This window comes from Ochlerotatus camptorhynchus, unplaced genomic scaffold (genome assembly GCF_037179485.1).
Source record: "Ochlerotatus camptorhynchus isolate MF236.1 unplaced genomic scaffold, CSIRO-AGI_Acam_v1.1 ptg000485l, whole genome shotgun sequence".
Classification (NCBI taxonomy): Eukaryota; Metazoa; Arthropoda; class Insecta; order Diptera; family Culicidae; genus Ochlerotatus; species Ochlerotatus camptorhynchus.
In genome coordinates this window covers 557,995-584,017 of record NW_027040970.1, presented here as the reverse complement: position 1 = coordinate 584,017, position 26,023 = coordinate 557,995, and the positions used below count along the sequence as shown (strand labels likewise).

The 26,023-nt window shown below is 37.1% G+C and overlaps 1 protein-coding gene across 2 annotated transcripts; it reads left to right on the top strand.

Moving 5' to 3' along the window:
- Window positions 1–1,753: 1,753 nt before the first annotated feature.
- Window positions 1,754–25,163, top strand: LOC135712484 (uncharacterized). Of its 2 annotated transcripts, XM_065235426.1 has the most exons (4): window positions 1,754–1,977; window positions 23,140–23,418; window positions 23,488–24,043; window positions 24,155–25,163. In XM_065235426.1, exons 1-4 carry the CDS (start codon window positions 1,966–1,968, stop codon window positions 24,991–24,993), a joined length of 1,686 nt encoding a protein of 561 aa, XP_065091498.1. In that variant the 5' UTR covers window positions 1,754–1,965; the 3' UTR covers window positions 24,994–25,163. The 2 variants fall into 2 exon arrangements, with proteins under 2 accessions (XP_065091498.1, XP_065091497.1); XM_065235425.1 differs by having other exon boundaries at window positions 1,757–1,977; window positions 23,488–25,163.
- The last annotated feature ends 860 nt before the right edge of the window (window positions 25,164–26,023 follow it).

Below are 26,023 nucleotides of genomic sequence, written 5' to 3'. Positions count from 1 at the left end.
TCCGTCATATCGTATCTTCAAATGATCTTCGCATGCGCCACATTTCAATCAGACTCTTTGGAACTATATGTGTAAAAATACGAAACACACCTTTTAAAGTGAATTGTTCTATAACAGTTTATATATCCTTTGTATAACTGGTTTGATTGTAAAGCAGATTACTCAACATAATACTATGAATTTGTGTTGCTTGGCTACTCAGACATGGAATCTACCTCGACCAACCTAACAGAACGCGCCCTAACCCTCACTGAACCAAAGGGCAGGACTGTGCGTCAGGACACCAGAAGCTCTCTCTATCTCTCTCATGCATGAGTTTATGCGCCTTTGAGTTTTGCCTTGTAAAATTCAACGTCGCAAAAATCACCGATGAGTTTCCAGGTTCAAAAATTCATTGCTTTATATTTTGGCGTTATTCATTGTTATTACTATTGTTTGTGCATCAGGGGTTGGAAAACTAACACAAAATGCATAGACATGATATCAATTGGCGTTTGAGTATTTATGAGTTGGAATGATTGTGTGAGTGCGTGAATATCCATGATATTCTTAAGCGTGAATTTTGTTTACCGCATTTGCACACGAGTTTATTCTCGCAGGGAGGCTCAATGAATGAGATTTGAGAATGATTTTCCGAACACTGATTGTATGTATAGACAATCCAGTTATAGAAATGCCGATTCAAAAACTACACCAGTGTTCTGATTTTGCAAAGTCAATTCAAGTGTGTTAATTATATATTATTAAGATTTTGAAATTTTGTTATGCCTAAATCATCCGCTACATACAGAGATGCCAAGATAACCATAAGTGATAATTGTTATATAAAATCCTTAATATATTTATAATTCCACTGACTGTGATTAGCTTCATAGCTACAAACATTATAGTTGGTTAATAAATCACGTGATGTCACTGTCTTCAATGTTATCCACTGAGGATTGAATTAGCTCTCACTGTATCATTGCATTTTAATGAATGCTGTTACTGATTGACAACAAAATACACTACAGGAAACTGGAAGCGCAGGCAACATCTGACTGCCATTCGAATGATATAATCGGTGGAAATATATCGACCGAAACGCATGAAAAATCAGAAAAGATAAAATCAATCTACCAATACCAAGCGCATAGCTTTCTAAACAGGAGTTGGATCGTTGGATGGAGTCCAGCCACATCCAAACGTGACCATCGATTGCACCTTAACCACACGTTAGTGCACCTTTAATAGTTTATTAAATTCGATTCGAGTTCAACGTAATGCAGTTCGCACTATATTTACGTTGCTTCCTTTTCTACCTCTAATGGTAATAACTCGCCATGTTTGCCTATGGTTCACCCACGTAACTATGTACTGGGCAAACTATTAAGTTAACTGAAGGATTCAAATATGAGATTGTTTGGAAAACATTTGTTTGCAATATCTTTCTACGACTGATTGCTATTCGATTGGATCGTATTTACAGCACAGGAACATACAGGAACCGAAAGTCTAAACAACGCCATAGACCACATGATCTCAACAATTAGACTCAAGCATGGGCTGCAAGCGATTGAGCAAAAACTTATTTTCACATCGTTTGAAGGACCCGCTTCGGTTGCAAGTTCATGGATCATGCGAAAAAAAATGAGCATAAGCATTTGACGTGCGGTGAGAGTGATCGCGTGGATACTCTCACTCTCGTTGGATGTTACAGTTTTTTTTTCGTGCAAGACCGATGGTCTGCAATGCTCCCATCTCGTCGAAGATGCAGCAAGAAAGGTGGAAAGCTATAAAACTGATCGTAACCACCAGGAAATGTTTAGTTACGGTGATGTTATTGTGCGGTTCGGTAGCGCTGGAAAAAAAGAGCAGCAAAGTTGGTTGAAACACAGCTTTAAGTGGTTGGTGGTGAAAAATCTGGTTGGAAATTTATCAAACGTGAATTAAACGAGGAAAATTAGATTGCTGAACGTTCCTGAAATGCTACGTTGGGTATGTCAACGAATTAGTGGTTAGGCAGTCAGATTCTAACGGACGATAAAATGGATACTTGGGGGAGGCCTCACAATAATGGATTTTTGGACTCTTAGTAACCTAGTGATTCTACATGAATTAAAAAAGTGAACTTAGTGGCAGTTTAACTGGGCTATAACAAAACAGCAGTGTGGTGTTAAAAGGAAACTTCTATTGGCAGAACTAATCACCATAACTGAGTCCAGAATAGTGGAATATAACACAATGTGGAATTGATTGATTTGAGCGTTAGAATTCAGGAATATTGAGTCCAATCAGTATCTCCATAATTGTGAAAGTTCATTGCAACGTGTATTTTGAAGAACTGTAACAGTATCGATATGCAAAGTTAGAAACATCCAGAAGACTGCACAATACATTGAAATACAAGTTGTTGTGAATAATACATCAAGAAATCTAACTGGGCTTAAAATCACACAAAAGCAAAGTTTATAAAAAAAAGTTTATGTTTGTGTAGAAATCAAAACCTTTTAAGATAATGTTATGTATTTGATACCGCTGAAATCATTACAGCTCAGTGGGGTTCTAAAGTCTATGTGAAGTATCAAATTTTACATATGGAAATGAAAATTGGTAATTTTTACCGAAGCTGTTTATTACTATGCTTATTGAACTATTGAAATACATGAAAGATACTATCACTGCAATTTTTGCACTTTACAATCATTATGTATCAATTTGCAAAGCTGGTTGTTAAAGAAGTATGCTCAAAAAATAGTACAAAATGAACCTTACACTTGAATTTGAAACATGTGCCATTTAGCTTCAGAAAATTAATGTCATACATATTTAGGCAATCTTATCTCAGGAAGCTGACAACTAAACGATTGCTTGAACTTAGATGTAATATGGGTTAAATTGCTCCATAGTTGGAATGTTAATAATGTATGTCATTACTTTGACAATTGCTACAAACTAACAACAAAGTTGATGAAAGTTTTTTTTTTGTAAATAATACATTATATTATATGACTTGGCATTCTCATGATTTGTTTTATATTGCTTAACACCCTGTTTTCCTATAGCTCTTATAGCTATTACCAATAAAATGGTATCAAGATAGCCTTGTAGCATTATAAGTTATAACTGATAAATCAGCCGGCGCCGGTGGTGTAGTGGTAAGCGTGACTGTTTTCTCACCCCAATGGGTCTGGGTTCAATTCCAGCCGAGGTCGGTGGGATTTTTCTGAGGCATAAAAATCTCTGGTCACGTCTTCCTTCGGAAGGGAAGTATAGCCGTTGGTCCCGGCCCATGTGTGCTGTGAATGGGTGTGATATGCTACGCAGGTGTAGAAGCCGCCTTCCTGAACATTCAATTGCCGTCAATGGATGGCAATCGATGTCCGTCGGTGATTGGCACTAGATTGCGGAGCAGAGACCGATCCGTTATGACATCTTCAGCCTAGTCTGAAGATGTCATAACGGATGTATAAATTGGACTCGATTATAGTGCTGGGAATTAGACTCGGATATATCCGTAATCCAGATATCCAGGAGCGTAAACTGGATATATGAAAAACGGATTGTAGGATAAGCGGATATTCGGCCGATAAAACATATATGGTTACTATCTGCTTGGATATACGGAGTGCTTCATACTATTAAACGTTAATAAGCAAGAATTAGATTTCAATTGTCATAAGATATTTCGCAAATCCGCACACGTGCATAGTTTCTTATCCGAACAACGTTTATTTCAAGGATCAAACTTATGTCATCACTTTAGTCCTAAATCTACACACTTAAAAAAAAATCATGTAAATTTAGGTGCTCTGAGACTGACATATACGAGCGTCATTTTTGACATAAAATTATGTCGTAATAGACGCAAAACTCAGCTCAATCAAACGTACTTTTCGTCGAGTACCGAACTTTTCAGTCTCGGAGCACTTAATTTTACATGAAATGTGTGTTTACGTCTCACCCTTTATGTCAAAGATGAATTCCGTCACATGTAAAATTAGGTATTTCTAAGTGTGTAGTGCGTTTACATTACATAGGGAAAAGGGTATAAAGCATGATTCATTCATTGATGAATCAACGACAATCTAGTATATTTCAGGTTTGGATTTACGAATAAATGAGCAGAACTTTATGTATATTGTAATGAAGAAAATATTCTATTAATTAAGCTACAAAGATTTTGACAACTATGCTTTCTGCAGTACACAAACTCGGAATTTTTAATTTGCACCTATCTATCCTCTATAGGAACGGAACCGGAACTTCAGGATACTGGACATTGTGGCCAGATCACGTTCAAGAGTTATCGCAAGTACTACATCATACTTGAAGACTTGGAGAGATGGTCCTCGGATCCGAATTTTGGAACTTCCGGTATCTAAGAGGCGGTTGAATGTCCCAGTGCTTTTTGGATGGGGTATTTCTTGACCTAAAATTGAAAGGGACCTATCAGATATTGTAAACAAAACTTGTATTGACGTTTTCTCGCCAACCAAAGATCGCCTCTACAATCCAACAAAGGCAGAGGTCAGAGTTTCCTATAATTTGAACCCGTTGATTCATATGTACGCTTTTATGTGAAATCATTGTGATCCATCCATTTGAATCTGCAATAACTCCCGAACCAAGGTCCAATTCTTCCAGAAATAATGCACACTTAAGGTTTTTTTTTGGTTTTGTTCAAAATGAAAAGTCAGCCATTAATAGATTGAATGTTAAAAGCTTGTTTTTGATAGCATTTGGGATAAACATATTTCACCTAGCGAACGTTTAGCGTACTGAAGACCGAGGACATTCTTGGTTGGAGTTCCTTTTTATGCATTTTCATAGCTGAAACTAACATTGTTGTTGGGAAGCATGCAATGCCATAAATATATAGATCTATAAGCCTAGGGAACGTTGAGATTTGGGCACTACGTTTGCATTTATTTTTTGATATCAAACACATCCGTGGGATTGCCCCACTTTAAACCAATAATTTCTGTTTTGTTATTGTTAATTTATGAGAATCGTTTCGCAAACAAAATCAAAACCTAATAGTAATTCTTCGCAAGACATATTTATTAATGATTTAATCAAGCTAGTAAAGTTACTATTATAACGGTTCGTTGCTACGTTACGAAAACCGTAAAACCTGATATAGATATACGGATATCTGAATATTTTGTACCCGGATATCCCCAGATAATTCCAGCACTACTCGATTATCCGAAGTTGATTTTTTTCCACTAAAATGTTCAAAAATCTTTTATGAAATACCCTCACTTCTTTGATATTACTTAAATTTCAATGATACCTGCTGAAACTTTTTTTTAAATACAATTTCTATACAGTTTACTGCTTTCTATGAAGATCTCCGATTTTTTTTAGAAACTCTCCGTTATTTAAATGAAGTTCTCCAAACTTCAATAAAATATCTTCAAACATCTCAAAAATTCTCAAAATTTCTGAAAAATTCCCAGATTTCTATTGAATGTTCTCAACTTCTATGAAGTTCTCTGAACATTTACGAGAAACATTAATAAATACATCCAAAGAAATTTGAAACAGAGCTTCGTGTATCAAACCCGCTAAGAAATAAAACCGAATAGTCGATGAATTGCAAATTTGGTGCAAAATAGTGCTCGAATAATGAAACTGTAACTCAGAATTGCGAGGGGTGCGTTTCTGTTCTAGTTTCAAACTGCAACAGTCCACATAAGATACAACAGTATTGCGAACGGCCTCAAGCATGATATTTTGTTCCAATATCACGCGTGATATTGAGAGCGTATGAGAGCGGAAAAATATCGTTTGATTGGTGATTTTTCCAACACTGATAGGAACGTGTACATCTACCATCTAAAAACATGAAGAGACATATTTATCGTTTAATCCAACCAAATTTATTGTGTTTGATCTCAAAATCTTGTTGCTTTATCGTCCATATTGTATATACAGTGCGTGTCTTAGAAAATGGAACCAGCTTAAATCTCACTGTCTTTAAAATCGATGCATCTCTGTTGTTTCTCAAGGCATAATTATGGACTTTAAATCTATTTAAGATTGAATATCATTCGACGGATGCAATTTTTCAATGTTCATTTTTTTGTAATGACGTAAAACATGTGCTGAAACAGTTATTTGAGTGAGTTGTGAGTGATTGTCCGTTACTTTAAAGTCGTCTCCATTGCACTCGGTCCTTGGCTACATGTTGCTAGTGGAGAATCGATAGGTTGCCTATCACCTAGCCGATCCACGATTTTTGTCTAATTCTATAAAAAAATCACTGGATTATTGTACAATATTATTACGACGCACATTGGTCAAAAAGAGCAATATCCGGTAAAACATAATTTTTGGGCACTTTAATTTATGTTTAATTAAGTTAGTGTCTTCGGAGGAGTATCTTCAGTTGCACATAATCAGCTTATTATCAAGTTTAAGCAATTAAAATCATAGCTGATGGTTTATTTAGAGATTTACAAACAAAAATTAAGGTAAAAATTGTTACTTTTTCATCAATCCAGGCATGTTCTTCTTCCATTTTTTTTTCAATAAATCAATGGGAATTATCGATCTAGAAATTATCAAAAGAATGCTTCATGTTTGGCATCAGTATCATAATCAGGATATTTGAATATTAATCTTCTAACCAGATTATTCCATAAGAATATGAAGATCTTAGCGAGCTTATTAGTAGTTTTAATTTATTCATAGCTTATAAGCATAATTTGATGTTTTATTGAAAATAAGACGTGATTTTTTTCAGTCAATTGTCTAAGAAACATGTATGATACGTTCTACGATGATCCGAATGAAAATTGTCTTTCTGCCACTTATTTTTTTTTTCAAATATGGATTACAGTGCCATGTGCTCAGTTCACCATAGTTTCCTAATCTTTGTAGTGTTGATGAGGAGTTCTTATTCCAGCAACTTGTGCAATTTACGGTTGATTCGCCTTCCATGAGTAGTCTTCCATCTACACGCCACCGTAGATCGTACGCACCACCTTTGGTTGCAACACCAAGGCTGAATTGCTCCTAAGTCTAGGTCTCAAGACTGTAGTTCGTCAACTTTGTACGATGGAAAAATTTTCCAGAGTCCAATGCCCTATTTTTTCCCCTCCTATACTACAGCTGGAATACAAAAAGGAAAACGACAGTGAGATTGAAATTATCTTATGTAATTTTAGCAAGCATAGCAATATATGGCTTCAGCAGGCAGTGACCAAACCAAAATTAATACGAAATTTCACTGTATCATCGCAACACGATTCTGATGCTTCAATCTGATTAACTTTTTTACGACGAAGAAAACCGCGTTTCGATTTTTTTTCGGAATCCCCAGTAACAATTTAGGTTGATCATGGTTTTGTAGAGGTTCACAATGGTTACACGCTAAGAAAACAGAATCGATTAATTTTTAAAATTTAAGCAGTTTTGAGAAAACCCGCACATATTCATAAAATGAATAAACGCTGTTCACTCATTGGACGAATAAACGCGTTTTACTCGAAACTGGTTAAATTTTAATCATTAATGAATAAAGACGTTTTTCTCTGAATCCATATGATTTTAAATTATAGTATTTTTATTGAAGATTTCAGCGAAGGTGAAAAAACTTTATTTCTTAAATAAAAATAAATACAACATTCATTGCGTGGATATATTAACTTAATTTATCAAAGTACGACGTGGTTGTATCAGTATCAAGTCCAAATGTAGCCGAAGAAGCAGCTCGAAACACACAGTTGTTAGTTATTCGTTCCGATGGATGCATCTGTGGCAACTATGCGATTGATGTAGTGCACTTGAAGTTCTGCCGCGTGCACGTACATCTGTCGAAAGGACTGTCAAATGGTCACGTTAACCGCACCAGCGATATCGCCGATCTCTTAGAGGCCATGTAGATAGTTACCGTGGCTATTTAACGTCCAGGTACGATATCCATCTCAGCCGCTTTCCAGGAGATTGTGTTGCTACTGGTCTTTCAACTAACTTCTTTCTGGTTTTGTGTCCGATTATTGTGACCGTAGTATCGGAATCTACAACATGTTATGCCTTGCCTCCGGTCGGTTAAAGTTCATGCCACATTCAATCTGAAAAAAGTATTAACATTAACTTCAATAGGCATTAATCAAATTAATCAACCAATTTACCTAATATTTATGCTGTGTTCCCTAGAAGCAACACAAACCGTCACTCTAAAACAAAACTGCGACTACGACTGCCACTTTACACTGATCGTGAATGTAAACAAAGATATTTTTCAGTCAGTAATGAATAAAATTCAGACAATTCCTGTGCCGAACATTTTTCTCGGAAAGTGTCTAAATTTTATGCACTTTTCTGCTGTAAACTTAAACCAACTTATGACAGCTCAACAAGTTCTATAAGTGGTAAAAAAATAGTCATTAATGGAGAGATTCGTTTTTTCGTGTAGAATGGACTTAAAAACCGGAATGCAACCAAAAATGCTGCATGAGAAATATGTTCCTGAAAAAAGCTGCAGTTTTGAAGTTTCTTGAAATAAAACAGCTGTTTGATTAACTTACCATTCATAGCAAAAAATATGTCAACAGGGCAATTATAATATCCTATATTTTTAGCTACGACTATCTTAAATTATCGTTATTTTTTACCGATAAAAATCGTTACTTTTTTCTCTAAATAGGCTATTTTTTACTTTAAATTAAGTAATTTTTAACGTTAATTATTGGTAATCCATGATTACAGATCAGGTATGTGCACTTTCTTCGATTATCGGTAATTTTTACCGATATCTAGATATTCATTACCGACTTTAAGGTATGTGTATCTTAGCGTGTATAACTTACTAAAACACTAATGTAATATCGCAACAAACGTAATCCACGCAACTATTAAAAGTAAATATATATCGATAAGCTCAATTCCAATTAAAATTGCACCATATTTTCGACGTGGTTGAAGAACCTCCTCTGTGTGTTCAGACTAAAGCCTGGACGTCCATTGCTGTACATACCTGTTTTATACGCCTTTCAATTGAAAGGCTGCCGAATAGAAAAAGGGTTGCTGACAATAGTAACACTCACATGGGAAAACCGTTTCACATCAGTTTCTGACTACTCTATCGTTTGGAATTGGTAGTCACAAGTAAACAAAACAAACTCATTCATACCTGCATGCGTTATGCAGAGAATGCGGAAATGCCTAAGAGAGAACAGTCCATTATGCACCACTGGGGTAAAATGCCTTCTTATAGAAAAACAACCATAACTTTTTCTAAGATGCATTTTCCGGGTAACGGATTGTGTATGTTTTCAACTGGAGGTTTCACAAATAATTCTTAATCATAAAATCATATAAATGGCATTTTGTGAAAAACATGACACAGTTGTTGAAATCGTCGACTACAAATTAAGCTTTTAACAGCATATATCGCAAAAGAATGGAATGAATTCGCTTTCGTATATTTTTAAGATGTTTTACTTTATGAACAACAGTTTAACACTATATTAAGACCTTATTTCTGATGTAACATAAAGGAATACTAATTTGAAACACCTCATCCCTTATAAACAAATACCATAAGCGAACTGTATCCCGGATGGGTAACCTATTCCACAAATGGTTTGGATGATACTCCGAACACGTTGTTAAGGTCTCTTTTATGGTTATTTTTATTAGGGATGCCCTTGCATTCTATACTTGCAGGTTATGGTTTGTATCTATCATGCGGTGTATTTTACCCCAATGTTGGCCATGTTGGTGCGTTTTGACCATTGTTGTCGTGCGTCTTGCCCCAATGTTGTGGTGCATACTACACCATGAATCAGATGTTTTGCCCCGCTATCATTTTGGAATCGATTTAAAGAATACCTTGAAAATCATCTACAGTAATGACTCGATCTTCGTAGAAAACATGGTAATGAACCATACACCATTACTTTCTCCTTGATTTTAGCTTCCATAGGCCACCAATTGACGATTTTGCTTAAACGGTGTGTTTTGCACCATCTTACCCTACATGTCTGCCTAAACATACAATGAGTATGTGCTACAAAAAATTCTTTGATTGCTATCTACTGTACACCACTACATTACTTAAACTTGGTGTCCAATGATAGGTTATGGCTTATGCTATAATCTCTACTAAATAACATGACATATGATTGATTTTCTTTTTTTTTTCAATTTTCAAGTGTGTATACGGTTATTTCTTTTATGTTGCATTTGTAGCGCTTTTCATATAATAATAGTTACGCAATTGATATGAATCACCCATTTTTAAACAAGTCAAACCGGTGGCCATATTCCAACGGTCATAAATAGTATCAACATCCATTAGCAACCCAATTAACCCATTATGACACATCGGAACTAGCTACATAGTCCAATCCGCCATAGAGACATATAAATCTTGTAGAGTCCATCATCGGACGGGGGCACTGTGTATTTCCTGATTACCTGATTTCCGAAGAAAGCGAAAACTGCTTCACGTTATTACGAAGCGCTTATCGTATATTGGCATAAAAAGCGGGGACGCATGCATCTCTGCGGCCCAACATGAGCTAACGAATATTACGCGCAAAAACCATCGGCTGCTTGCAACAGCAGCAGCAGCATCGGTCTTGTTGAGGAAGAAATTGATCAAGACTTGTTTTTTTTTTGCACACTGAGCAACATACGGGCAGAAGCATGTTTCCTCCTTCAAACGCGAAATGAGTACAGATCAACAGGTACGCAAGAAAACCGCAAAATTGGAGCCAGGAAATCGTCAGCCACTATATTTTCCTCTAAACACCGCCTGGTGCATAAAATTGTACTGGTGAAAAAAGATGCAAAAAAAAAATGTTAGAAAGTTCATGGCTTGATCCGGGACAAGCTGAATTTGTCCGGAGATCTATCGCCCCCTACTCATATATCTGCTTCAATTTGCACTGTTGTTGTGGGAAGCAAGAGAAAGAAAGAAAAACATCATGTCAAGATGCAAATGCGAGGCTTACTCTGAAGCCTGTGTATTGAAAATCACTTGAACGGCCACCGCCACCTCTTACCTAAGTTTATAGTGTACAATTGGGCATCCATAAACAGCTCTGGCAAGGTTCAAATTGGTGGTTAAAAAATACTACGAAAATATCTCGTCTCTGGCTATTTGCTCGAAAGCATTTGAGTATCATGATTAGTTAAAAGGTCAATATAACTTATACCAAAGACCACTTTTTTTAATTTGGGGATCCTTACGTATGAAATATTATAGACAGCTTTACTGTTTAAAAATAGATACCGTTGAAGGTTAGTGCACGTAACGATGGCTTTTGTTCTCCTATGCCAAGTTCAATGCAGAGGCCTTGGAAATGAAACAAGAGAACACAAATATTGTAGAGAAAGATAAATAGAAAGTGTAAGTGAAACATGAGAACGTTTTGGAATGCAAGTGCAATCAAATATGATTGCACTAGTTCTTTCGGTAGAGCTGTTAAATCGGAGGTGCAGTGGTATTCATATTGTTGCCAATATTGTTGCTGGTTTTTGAATGTATCAAAATTTATTTTGAGAGATGCTAGCACCTTTGGACAAATTGTCATGTGTAGTTTTTAATATATTGTTAAATTTTTAAGACTTTTGTTTCATCTTATTAGCAAGTTTGCCTTTGTAAACAATGGCAATCACGATGATACATCGCAAAATACTTCATTTATACTTTAAAAAATACGGATTCGTAGATAATTCATGTGTAATCACCTGTAAACCTCCACGCCGTCGCGCTAATAAATGAATCAATGTGACAAATTTTCATCGTGACATCGAAAATTAGTTCATGAAGTTTTATTGCTATTTTATATGTATAGTTTAATCAGGAAATTTCAGAGAATTCCAAGTTTCAAGAGCTGCCACAAGATGGATATTTTGGGGTATTGAACTTTTTGCAATGTTCATATATAAATTGGCACTCAGGCACGCTCATTTTCTAAAAATATTGGTATCGATAAACTTAAAAAATCCTAATTTTTTCCCTCAGATTCTAAAGAAAATTTATGTGTTATTTTTGTTTTCCAAGTCATCATGGCAAAAATTGAACTAATTAAACCGTTCCCAGTTCTTATTGTTATTTTTGCATTATTCGATGGAAAACTAACATAACATACACGTGCATGATATCAATTGACGTTAGAGCAGTTTTTATGAATTTTGACAATGTCAAGCGTTAGTTCCGGTTTGTAGATTCGCATGCATGTTTATTCTCACTAATTTTTCATGTGTGCGCCCTCTTTAAAGAGTGCCCATAATTTTAATTTTGAAATCTACCCACAATTTAGTTCTCTCTTATTAAAACTAGGGTACGGGCGTACTTGTCTGCTATCAGCTGGTAATAAAACATTGAAATACTTAATTTTCCGGATATTGACTTTACAGTTTAACGGTCAATCAAACCGCTTGGATGTTTTATGCCTGATGTTTCGGTTTTTGGACGTAGCCTTCTTGAGGGTATATAAAGTTGTACCGTCTTTCGTTCAGCTAAAAACAAAAATACGATCTTACTAAAACTAGCCCTAATGGAGATCCGAAACTTTGACGATTATAAAACTGTAACACATTTTTTTTTAAGACTGAAAGCCGAAAAAATGTCTTAACTTTTCTTAAGTTTTCGGAGCATCCCTCGTGTAGTTGTAATTACCCTTAAGATCTCTGAATTTCAATAATGTTTTCTAGGCCTGAATTTCTCAGAAGTTGTTAAAAGCTGATCACAAATATTTAAGCTTGCTCGAGAGTCTGGACGTTCCTGAAGTTATTGGGACAGTCTTAAGATCTTTGAGCTCCCCTCTAGACCTATCTTCCCTGGTTTCCACCATTTTATTCAAGTTCTCTGCACTTCTCTCCAGTTTTCTTGACTTTCCTGAAGCTCTCTGGATATCCCTGAAATTCTAGCGGCCCCGGTGGTGTAGTGGTCAACGTGACTATCTTTCACTCCAGCAGGCCTGGGTTCAATCCCAGTCGGGGCCGCCGGGATGTTCTTAGACATAACATATCTGATCACGCCTTCCTTCGGGAAGTAATGCCGTTGGTCCCCGGTTCATGAGTTGATGGGTCGATAGGTAGGGTCCAGGTGTGGGAGCTGCCTCCTTGGCGTCGGTAGCATTGGTGCTCAGCACGGAAAACAAGATCGACGGAAAACAAATCAAGGAAAAATATCCCTGAAATTCCAAGAACTTCTTAAAATTAAATTTGTAATCTGATGGAACCGCCTTGAAGTTCTCGAAACTACTCTGAACTGCCCGAAAATTTACAAAAGTTTCCTTACTCGGTATTTACTTTCATTCCTCAGAACTTCTTCAAAGTTCCTACAATTTTTGTTAACCACCCTGAAGTTCTCTTATCTTTCCTGGAGTTCTTGCTACTCTTCTGACGATGTTTTTCGTGACATTTTCTGCTGTACCGTGATTTTGTTTCTATGAAGTTCCCAACATTTATCTTATTTTCTAAATTTCTTGGTGTTCTCTAGACTGTCATTAATTTTTGGATATTTATGGAAGTACTCACTATTTGCTTAAATTTAACGGAACAATCCTAAAGCACCCAAAATTCGCCTGAAGTTCTTGGAACTTCTTTGGAGTTAGCACGATTTTCCTGATAATCATGAAACTGCCCCGAATCCTCAGTACCAGTGCTGGTAAAAATCATTGCATCATTACACTCAACTTAGCTGAAAATTGAGACAACCTTGACAGATCTACCAACTACCTACATGAATTTGAATTTTGACGTAACAGCATTCACTTGATCAAGACAACCTCTGAGTATCAAAGACAACATTTGCTTTTCTTCATTCGTGGCTGGATGTTCATTATCGCCTCTGTCAATATTATTATTCGTCTTCATCTTGGTGGGGATGATTTTTAAGATCAAATGCAAAATTATTATTTTCATATTACACAAATATAGCGCTGAAGAAAGTTTCGGGTTGGTTTTTACCTAGGGGCGTCTCTCTTTTAAAATGCTTATTGATGAAGTATTTAATTTAAACAAATGCATTTAATTTCCATCGTTTACATCAACCATTCAGTGAGATGTGAAAGTCAAAGCAAAGCAAGATATACAAACAAAACATGAAAAGAAAAAAAATCTATCCACTCGATTTCGGTGGACTAGAGAATTTATATGCTGCGCTGCCAACGGAAGTTCCCAGAGAGTTTCAACAGTGTTTCCACGCATTGTCGTCGGAGGAGCTTCGGCCAGTGAAGAGTTTGGATGCTACCAACGGGATTTTCTCTCGTTCTCGGTGGAGGAGGTTCTGCATGAATTCTTTTGAAGACGGTTCTAGATGCTGCAAACACAGATTCTAGGAAAGTTTTTCTTAATCGTCGTTTGACTAAATTACGAAATTCACGAATAACAATTGACTAAATAAATAACAATTACAAATACATACAGTATGACCAATTAAAAAAAAGCAAAAATACAAAATTTCGATGGAATTCTCTTGCGTTCATGGCGGACGAGGTTCCACACGGTTTCGGTGGCAATTTCCGATTTTGTCAGCGAAGGTTCCAGGTAGTTTCGATGAATTTTTCTAGTGTTCACGGTTGAGAAGTACGATTACGGTGGATATTGTCGGGGCTAACAACGGATGTTCCAGGAAATTTCTGAGTCATTTCCTCGTGTTTTCGGTGAAGGAGCTTCTATAAGATTCTGGTGGAGATTTGCTATGCTGCCAACGAAGGTTCACCGAAATTTTGACGGGATTTTCTCGCGTTCTCAGTGAAGCAGGCTTAGCACGATTTCGGAGGAGGTTTTCGATGTTGACACTGGAAGTTCCGGAGGCAGCTTCTGCACGATTTCGTTTGAGATTTCCGTTGCTACCGGAGGAGGTTGCAGAGAGTTTCTACTAAGTTTATGAGTGTTCACGGCGGAGAGAATACCATAGCATGATTTCAGTGGATATTTTGTATGTTACGGATATTCCGGAGAGTTTCGACAGTGTTTTCAAATGTTCACGTCGGATAGAGTTCCGGGCGTTTTAGATGGAGATTTTCGGTGCTGCCAACGGAGGTTCTAGTGGGTTTCATCAGAGTTTATTGCTTCCGATGCTCCCATCGGTTACAGGGAATTTCGACGGATTTTTTCCGCATTCTCGGTCGAGGAGCTTCAGGAAAAAAAATCTCGAGTCAGGAGTGTGGATTTGAGCAAACCGATGTGAACAACAACATGTTTTGGTTGGAACTGTCCCTTAGAGCATCACTCAACAAAAAATGCACTGAGAAAATGCATTTTAATTTTGTTCTGATCAAAAAGCATTTATTTATTTTTTGTTATAATGAATGCAACATAAGTGATCTGTCCCTAGGTTTTTAAACAGATCGATGGCAAATTATTGCTTCATGCTACTCATGTACTAATTCCATATTTAAGAACGCTGCTAGTAAACTTATGATATGTTAAGAATATTTGCAGCGCAATTTTGCTGATATAAATACATAAAGCCATACATTTTTAATCCATCCCTTACGTATTTTGGTGCACAAATTTTATAAGATTAAGCACCATGACAGGCATGATTTTCTTAAAATGACCTAACGAATAAGATTTGGGAATGCTTTTCCTTGCTTGCACTGATCGGTGTTTTTTTTTAGATTTACAGTAACACGTGAATATTTTGCGCATTTTCTTTAATTGATAATTTAAAAAACCTGAACACCCCTAATTTTGTGAGCGTGCAGAATAATGCCTCTATTTTGATTTTGACATTAGCTCTTCAGCGTCCAAGCAAGAGGAACACATCAAAATTTTGCATGCGCTTGGCGAAAATCAGAACCAGGCATGGAAAATCATTTACATTCATTTCATGCATTAATTTACATTCATTTGCCTCTAACTTTTTTCATCAACAGCATTCCGCAAAATAATGTGCAAAGCTTTTGTAGGTTTTATTATTAGCTACAATTTTTGTTAAGAACTCAAATCTGTATCTCTTATGCTTCACGAATTAGAGCGGGCAGAACTCGAACTGAAAAACAGTAGTGGATTCTGTTTGCTCTGGTTCGTCATGCATAAGAGATACAGATTTGAGTTCCATACACCATTTTGCGAAATTCTGTTGCTGAAAATAGTAATGGGCAAATGAATGTAAATGAATGCACGAAATGAATGCAAATGATTTTCCATGCCTGATCAGAACTACTCGCACGCAAGGCAGACACTTTCTGGGCAGGAGTTTTATACGAAAACCAGAAGGAGACCTTTGGTGTAGTGGTAAGTGTGATTGCCTCTCACCCCAAAATACCTGGATTGCCTCTGATCACGCCTTCATTCGGAAGGGAAGTAAAGTCGTTGGTCCCCGGTCTATGAGTTGATGGGTCGATAGGTAGGCTACTCTCTGGTGTCAGTAGCATTGGTACTCAGTACGGAAAACAAGATCGACGAAAAACAAATCAAGGAACACAAACTAGAGGGGGAAAGGTCGCAGACATTTTAAAGCATATTAAACTGTCGAAGTTAAGCAATATTTGGTTTGGCAGGCTATTTGTACCTGTGGCTTGAAAAGTTACATTTTCATTGCAACCGGGACCGTCAACCAGGAAATTTACGTGAACGAGTGTCAAGGAAAAAAAAGTCTACTGCGTTCTGTTTTGCCCGGATTTGGCTTCCTGTCATTACGGAAAAAAGGCCATGGAGTGGTATGCCACCAACAATGTGCACGTGATGCCCAAGGACAAGAACTCTCCCAACACACCAGAGCTCCGCCCAATCGAAAAATATTGACGTGAAGGGGAAATATTGAAAATAATATTGATGATGTGAATACAGCAATATTGTCAATATCGATGTATTGACGCCAATATTAAATGTATTGGCAATACGATAATTGACAATAAAAACAATCGCGTAGGGTCCACTTAAGACTAACTGGCCGTATAGAATCTGGTGCCAGCAGTTGAATGAAAGGCCTAGCAATTTGGCTTCGGCCAACCCGAAGCATAGCTGAATATTTTTTCTGTATTTTATACTAATTGAACTTAAAAAAGTAAAATAATTTGATGTTTTAAATAGAGAATTTAATCAATTTACACGCATTCTTAATTGACCAAATATTGGTCGTAGCACCCTTTATATCAGGTTTAAGTGTGTGTAATTGTTGGGGATCAAGTGTCTCCTACACAGTAAAAAATATATTTTAATATTACATCCAAGTGGGTGCACTTCAATCATGTCGAAAATCTCATGTAATTTTTATGGCCACAACAATAAACAAAAGCAGCAAAAGCAGCGTAATGTCCGTTCATACACTGTATTAATCATAATTTTGTCCTTTTTGTCAAGTAATACTACACCATATTTTCGACACGATTGAAGTGCATCAACTTTGCTATGATATTAAAATTAATTTTTTGCTGTGTAACTGAGTTTTCAATTTCTAATCGAGCTGAGCAAAGAATTCAAAGATATAGCACCATTTAAATAATTACCATTGATTCTGCATATTCACACCATCCTTTTTCTTAATCTTAGGTCCATTTTACGAAATGATACAATCCAATGTTTCTGACAGAACTGGAAATAATGATGTTGTTCCTCACATGGCTTACTTACTTAATTATCCTGGTCCGACATCCCTCAGGATTGCACCTGCATCACAATATTACGCCAATTTACTCGGTCCGTGGCTGCTTGTCTCCAATTTCTTGACCGTCCCACACTTCCAAGATCCTGCTCCACTTAGTCTAACCACCTTGCTCGCTGTGCTCCTCTTCGTCTTGTACCGGTCGGATTCGAGGCAAACACCATTTTTGCAGGATTGTTGTCCGGCATTCTTAAAACTTATCCCGCCCATCGTACCCATCCAGCTTTCGCAACTTTCTGGATACAGGGTTCGCCATAGAGTTGCGCCAGCTCGTGGTTTATCCTTCGCCTCCATACACCGTTCTCACATACTCCGCCAAAGATGGTCCTAAGCACTCGTCGTTTGAAAACACCCAGTGCTTGCAGGTCCTCCTCGAGCATCGTCCACGTCCCGTGCCCGTAGAGAACTACCGGTCTTATCAGTGTCTTGTAAATGGTACATTTAGTACGGAGGTGAAGTTTACCCGACCTCAGGGTCTTGTGGAGTCCGTAGTAAGCATGACTTCCGGCAATAATACGCCGACGAATTTCTCTGCTGCAGTTGTTATCCGACGTCACCAACGATCCAAGGTACACAAATTCATCCACCACCTAGAAGACATCTCCGTCGATTGTCACACTTTTGCCTATGCGAGCCCTATCCCGCTCGGTTCCTCCAGCTAACAGATACTTTGTCTTCGACGTATTCACCTTTAATCCCACCTTCTCTGCTTCACGTTTCAGCCTGGTATACTGCTCCGCCATGGCCTGAAACGTTCTTCCGACAATGTCCACGTCGTCAGCGAAGCAGATGAACTGGCTGGACTTATTGAAGGTCGTACCCCGCATGTTAAAGCCCGCACATTTCATAACACTTTCTAGTGCAATGTTGAACAGGAGGCAGGAAAGACCATCGCCTTGTCGAAGTCCTTTGCGAGTTTCAAACGAGTCCGATAACGCACCCGATATCTTCACGCAGCACTGTACACCATCCATCGTACACGCTCCTTCAATGTTACTCAAAAGTGAGTAAAATTCTACTCTCTTTCGGTAAAAGTGGAACTACTCTAAAGTGAGTAAACTTATAGTTACTCACTTTTGAGTAATGCTAGCATTTGTCAAAATCAGAGTAACTTGTACTCAGTTCTGATTGGCGGTAAAAAAGCATATCTGAGTAAATGTTACTCAGTTCTTATAAAATTGAGCGTTTTTTGAAAATATGAAACATTAAAAGATAGAACAAACAATTTTATTAAAATATAAAAGAGGAGAAGTACATTTATATTTTAAAAACAATGTTTTCGGTGTCTTATGTGGCTTCTCTAAATGCAACGACGAGGCTGGTGACCGATGTTCTTCAGCGATGTCTAAAAATGTTGCATGGCATTATCATGGCAATATAAGTGAGCACAGGGATCCCAATGTCCTTCAGAAAACGCTGATGTTCTGCATTTCTATGCTGTCCACTACGTCCGATGTAACATTCCACATTAACATTTCCTAGATAGTCCTATTGTTTTTTTGATAGGTTTGAATAAGGTGCTTTTATTTTCAAATACTTCATTTTTCTTACCTTTCCAATTAACGAAACGAATCGTTATCTACCTCTGCAGCCACTTGATTCATTCCTTTATTCTAATTTTCAAAACTTCAAAGGGAAATCGGAAGTTTAATCACCGACAAATTTTTTCACTTTTGTTACAAGTATTTAACATAAGCATGGTGAGTAACATTTGTGCAGGATTACTCAGAAATGAGTAAACAATGTTTTTAGACAAACAGAGGAGAAGTTACTCACTTTGCTCAATCAATGTTACTCAGATTTTGACATTTTGTACAAAAATACCAAACTGAGTAGAAGTTACTCACTTTTGAGTAACATTGAGCGAGCGTGTAGCCCTGATCAGTCTGATCAGCTTCCCGGGAAAACCGTTCTCGTCCATAATTCTCGCATTGCTTAGGCAACTCTATCATGTCACAACTCAATCATGAATTAAATAATCAGCTGATCAAAAGCGTCTCTTAAAACGGTCTATTTAGAATTTGGCGACTGGGGTTGCCTGCCGTCAATTTTATAAATAAAATATATAAATTCTGAAACATATGATTTTTTTTTCCATTATTTTGGAACATAACAGAAATGGTGGAATCGCATACCATGAAATACAAAAATCGACATACTGGGTTTAAATTAATTTTCATGATACCGGGTAAGCATCAAGATCTCACTCAGATCTGGCTAGTTGAAGAAATTAAGTGCAAGCAGTTATCCGTTGTAGAAGATCAATTATATCCACTCCATACGTGGTATTAGACTGGCCCACATTTATACGGCGGTAATTTTTTATCATTTTTTTCTACGGTCCAACCCGTAGATTTGTGTCATTAGGTGAGAAAACCAAAAAAAAAAGGATCAGCTCATTTGGGTGTAACACGAGCTGACCCTTTTGATTTAAATTTATATAGAGATATTAGTTGAAATGTATAGAGAAATAATATTCCTTCATTCTTTCGTGCATAAAACTGGTTCAGCAAACTCGATTTAGCTCAGAATTTCAGCACACGTAGCTTTACTATAAGGAACAACTTTGCTGATTCAAGTTAGTATTATAGAGATATTTATTAATTAAGTGCCATCTGCTCGTATGTTGCAAACAAAATACAGGCAGCTTATGCAACGTATCAACTAGACTACCACTAAAAATAAAAGCTCATATTTTCCACAGGCCAGCATCTAGGCTCGTGTCTGGTGCGATATCCACTCTCTGAATCGTTCAGCTCTTTTTGACGTTACACGGGCTGGCATTTTTGGTTTAATGTTCATATAGGAGATTTGATTGAAATTTTCATATACAAAATGCTCATGTACATTCAAAAGCGAATATCTCAATAAAACTAACTGGATGCAATCTTCAGCAAAGTTGTTACTCATTCACTGAACTACAAACTATGAAATTCTGAATCAAATCGAGAATAAGGAAACTTTTTTATGGTCGAAAGAGTGTAAGGGTGTAATTTTTTCATGTATTCTATCCCAATTCCTCATACAAAATTCAAACTAAAAGCGCCAGCTCACCTTGAAGTCAATTGAGCTGAAACTTTCGAATAATGGTTTTCTCACCTAAAGGCACAAAGCTAAGGGTTGGCCTGTGCAAAATCAGAACTTTTATTTTTGTGGGCTAGTCTAATGTGTCTTGCCTTGCGTTGCGTTTTGTGTGTGTCGTGTAGTTCTTACTTTTGCACAAAAGACAACATAGAAATCAAGGTTTCAGACAACATAGAAATCAAGGTTTCAGTCATCGAACATGTTTCAAGAACTTGAGCATTTAGCAATTTTAATGATACTTGCAGTAGGTAAGTTTAAAAATGTTGAGATTTGCAAAAAATACTAGATCTCACTATTAAAAAAATCAAGAGGAGTAGGATTCAAGTATAATCGAGATTTAAAAGTATTCTTTTTTTTTCAATTAACAATTGTTCTAGATTTTTTTTCTGAATTCTAAAACTGACAAATTTATGAAATTTTAGACTCATAAAAAGTATACTAACCATTGAGAACTAGTGGAAGCTTGTTCGAGCATTAAGCATTGACTTGCAGGATGAAGGCAAATTAGACATTTTTTTTATCATCATAACGCATACATGGTGATTTCAGTGAAACATTATCGATCACAATTCAACCTTGTGACATTATAGTCGGAGTTGGAGTCTGCATATTTTCACGGAGTTCTTCTTCGACTGCTCAGCACTTTAAACTGCTTTCGATTCCGACTCCGACATCCACATTGGTTAGTGGCTAGGCGTGCATTTCAAACCTGCCCTCCTGCTACTAAGGTGTCACTTTTAACTACTTCACAGCCAAATAATCAACAAAAATGCTTTAACCATCCTTACTATTGAATATCTGTTTTACCTCCAGACCCAAATATAAAATCAATAATAAGCGTTTTTGGTACTAATTACAACATATTAAAATTCAAACATTTAATATAGTTCTTCTAAGTTTATATTTATATTTGGTAATCAATGAACATAAGTTCAACTGGAAATATTTCCAAACAGAATCTCAAAATACACAATTTTTTTTCCATAAACATCATCTTCAGCTGTGATTGGTGACTACCTCATTTGCTGTATGATCAATAAATTGCAATTCACGTGGAAATAATTATCTGCGAAAAAAACAAGCAAATCAAATTTGTATCAAAATCTATAATTATGAAATGCACATAAATGAAAACCAAGCCACTTGACTTTGCATCAATGGTGGCCGTGATGCACGTTACACAGCTACAGGTAGTTCAAATGAATGTCATAAGATTTTGACTGGCATGTGCGATCATAACTCGTTTGAAACGGTAAAGCTCGTAACACAAGCATGTGTGATAAATTGTGTCTGTGAAAAGCAAGCTAGTAAAAAAAAAAAACAATCTTAACTTTCTTCATTTTACAACCCCCTTTTTTCGGCTGGTGCCTATCAACAACACAATTGACTTTGTTGCCATTGATTTTGAATCTGAAACGATTGCCGTATAAAAAAGTGATACTTCCTACAGACAGTCGGAGATGATTTATAGAAATTATCGACACACAGACAATAAAAGGCGGGTCTGCGATTTGGTCAGTATACTCCACCGGAATAGATCAAACATTTCGAGGCGCGGAAAAATTAAGATTACATTGTTATTGCACCTTTTTATGGTTCGATAAACTGTTTTGTGGTGAGGTAATAGATCGAGTGAGGCTTGAATTTGAGAAGAGCTTTGTTTGAGTCGATACACTTCACATTGAGAGAGAGGGCTGAAGGAGGTATACATAAGTGAAATCGTTAAACATTACTTGGCGCAGCTTTTAGGTACTTTCATAATAATTCACACACGAAAATATATTTCGGCATGTATAAATGGACATAGCCTCACTTGAACTTCCGGATCAGTGTTGTACATGTACATGCTGTGATTTATTTTTGTCTGGCACTTTTAATGTCTGTTAACGCGTGCCATTAGTAGGTACGTTTCAGTATGCATGCTGTCTTGTGTGAGATAAGTAATTGTTTACGATCGCCCTATATTGCTTTCGATTAATAATTATGCGCTGAAACAGAAAAACGTACAACATCAGCCACCAGAAATCAATATATATTTTTAAGCAAAATATATCTTTATTTTGAAATCCAGTATAGAACCTCAGAGACGTTTAGAAGAACTAAAGAAAAATTCAGGCAGTCCCCGGAGAAACCCAATGATTTAGATAGTTCATTAAATTTTATGCGATTTCGAACTAGGAAGTTATGGCATACTTCATTGAATATCTATGAGCTTCTGAAAAAAAGATCAAGGAACCTGAGATACCTAGTTGCTGTAAGGTTGTCAGTGGCTACATAGGGAAATTCGTTCTCTTGAAATTCTTACATTATGAACCTGTCCCATTATATCTCCCTTTTTCCAGTGTAATATTTTGTACCACATTAAATTGTGTGTTTACATGAGCTATAATTCTAGTAAATTTATTATGATGCATATACAACAAACATCAAATTCTACGTTTAGTTTAAATAATAATGCGTCTATAATGTCTGTTTTTATTCATTTTCAGATATTAGTAGTGGCGCTACTAGCGTCACCGGCATTGTCGATAAATGCTGAAAAACGACGGGCATTTTACCGAAAAACAACTACGACAAGTACTGCAGCACCCGTCGTGGAGGATAATTCCAGTTCGGAATCCAAGTTTACCGATAACAAAGGTGAAGGTCTGTATACTGTCGCCGACTCGTTTATCATCGGAGGAGGTTCCTCTTCGTCCTCGCCTGGGGACAGCGTTGGCAAGGGAAGCGTCTTCAAGCCAATTACCAGCAGTGGCGATAAATTGACAGTAACGAAATATTTATCTAAATTTTATTGTTACCAACAATAGTAATAATGTGGTTTGTTTTTCTTTCAGTCGTTCTCGGAATACAATTTTGGCAGTACGAAGCTATCCGAACCCAATGACTCTGGCTCGGACGAAGATTATGTAATAAACCTCAAAAACATCAAGCCCTTGAAGCCATCCTCGAACTCCAACAGCTATAAACCCAGCGGATCGTTTGACTTTCTGAACAATGACTTTTCCAAATCCTCCTTGGACAGTAAAACGAAATCCTCCTTCACCAATAAATTCTCCATTTCTCACCCCACCCCCACGAAATCATCCGTGACGGGTAAGCTAGACCATCTGGACGATTCGACCGAGTATGAAATATACTCTAGCTTAAAGTCCGCCAATAGCTACAAATCCTCTCCTAAGAATTCCAGACAGACAATTCTACCACTTGGGACTTTTTCAGGTACATCTCTGAACTTCGACGGTAAGGTTAAGAAGCTGCCCTCTTATTCTTTTGACGACTCTGCATTAGCATCGTACACTTCCAACAAGAACAAGAAGAACAAACTTTCCCTAGACGATGACACGTTTGGAGGCGGCAGTTCATTCGGACTCAATAGCAATTTTGGTGTCGGTAAGCAAGAGAACCCGTTTACTAGTAGTGGTAAACTTAAAAATCCTTATGGATTCGGTGAACCACCACTAGTCAAATCTGCTATATCGACACTGAAAAATTTTGGCTCAGGACTTTTAGGTAAACCAGAGAAACAATCTTCCTCCCTTTATGGCATTGACAGTGAAGAGAGTGGTTTTGGAAGTTCAAATTTCAAACCATTTGGCAAGGGTAGTAGCGGTAGCAGCAGTAGTAGCTTCAAAAATACATTCAACCTAGACAGCAGTGAAGAATCTGAAGAGATTTTTTCCAAGCCCAAATTTCCAAAACTGCACTCATCCTATGGCACTAAACTGAAGTCCCACAACACTGAGTATGAAAGCGACTTCGATGTGAAAAACATCAAGCTGCCAGGAGCTCTCACCAAGTTCAGACCCAACACGTTTACTAAACCCTCCCAACACAAAAACAAACAACACGGTTCCGACATTGACAATCCTAACCCGCTTGAGTTCCGACCTAACTTCAAATTGCAAGATGTACCCAATCTGTATCCCGATGATCATATAGGTGCCGGAATCGCAGCTAAAGGTCAGATCGAAAACTTCTTGAACGCAGAACATTCATTCCGGAACGAACCAATCCGAACGACGCACTTCCTCGACGGCCACCCTGGTAAGAAGGGCCAATACCAGCAATTCTTGAAGTCTCAAGAAGACGAGCAATTTGAAAAGGAAGCGTTGAAGGCACAGATCGAATACTTAAAAGCACAAGCTGCGAAGCGTCCATCTGAAGGAAGACAGCGTCCATCTGGTCCACCAATTTCCATTAAACACGGCCCAGTACCACCACGTGGACGTCCTGTTCGTCGTATCCCTCCACTGGGCCCTCTAGGCGCTAAACAATCCCGACCACCAGCGAGGATTCCACACTACAACGACAGACCGTACAGTATAAGTTTCAAACTCTAAATAATTGTTGAGCCAAACCACCGTAGACGGAAAAAAGCAGGGTCGTCCGATCCTTAGTGCAATTGGCCTTGTTTTACCTGTAGTCGAATACGTTAGGATTAGTTTATTTATTAACAGTAGTCATTAGTAAGGCAATTTTAGATGTGAATGAAAATACAACATGGACCAAACTTTCAAATCGAACAGTTAGTATTTTTTTCCAAAAGAAAATTTACCCCTATTATGCAACTTTTGTTGTTAGTATTTTTATATGTAAGTCTGTATGTAGGTACCAAGTAAATATTTAATGCAAAATAGTAAATTTTGCTCATTCCATTTAAAATTGGATTATTCAATTGACCAATTATAACGATTATTGAATAAACGTTAATCAGCTAAGAGTTCTTAGACTGTGGATCATTTATATCAAGAGCATGAGCATGATTGACCGCTCCAGATGAATGTGGGCGTCCATAGTGAAATAGAAAGAAAATGAGAAGGATTAGTAATTTAAAACAATAAACTAATGCCACAAAATATGTAAGATCATAAACAATGGAAATAAAAATACATTTTAGTATTAGTAGGTTTTGTTATTTCCATTTAATAAAGCTATGTCCATTTAGAATCCGGAATAATAAAATCATCTGTATCTCGGTAACGGATTGACGTACAAATACGGTTAATGCATCAAAACAAAGGTAATTCACTATACTTTTAGGAAAAAAATATCTATACAAATCGTTTCTCTTCGTTTCTAATGGAAATTCGCACTTTCTTCTTTATTCCTCCCATTAAACGCTGCACACCTCATCTGAATCGCGTCCCGATACGTTTTTCTACTTTTCTTAAGCTTCCGCTTCATTATTGCCCAAAATCTCTCGATGGGCCGGATTTATGTTTTTATCGATGAAATCTACGTTATTATCGCGGTACCACTGGATGACTTCCCGGCTGTAGTGGCAACTCGCCAAATCTGGCCAAAACTTCACAGGACCTTTATGGGCTTTAATGAAAGGTAGTACGCGGTTTTTGAGGCATTCTTCCTTGT

Coding starts and splice junctions, on each gene's coding strand:
- LOC135712484 (XM_065235425.1), top strand. Junction 23,419..23,487: donor GCAGTGGCGATAAATTGACA/GTAACGAAATAT, acceptor TTTTTCTTTCAG/TCGTTCTCGGAATACAATTT.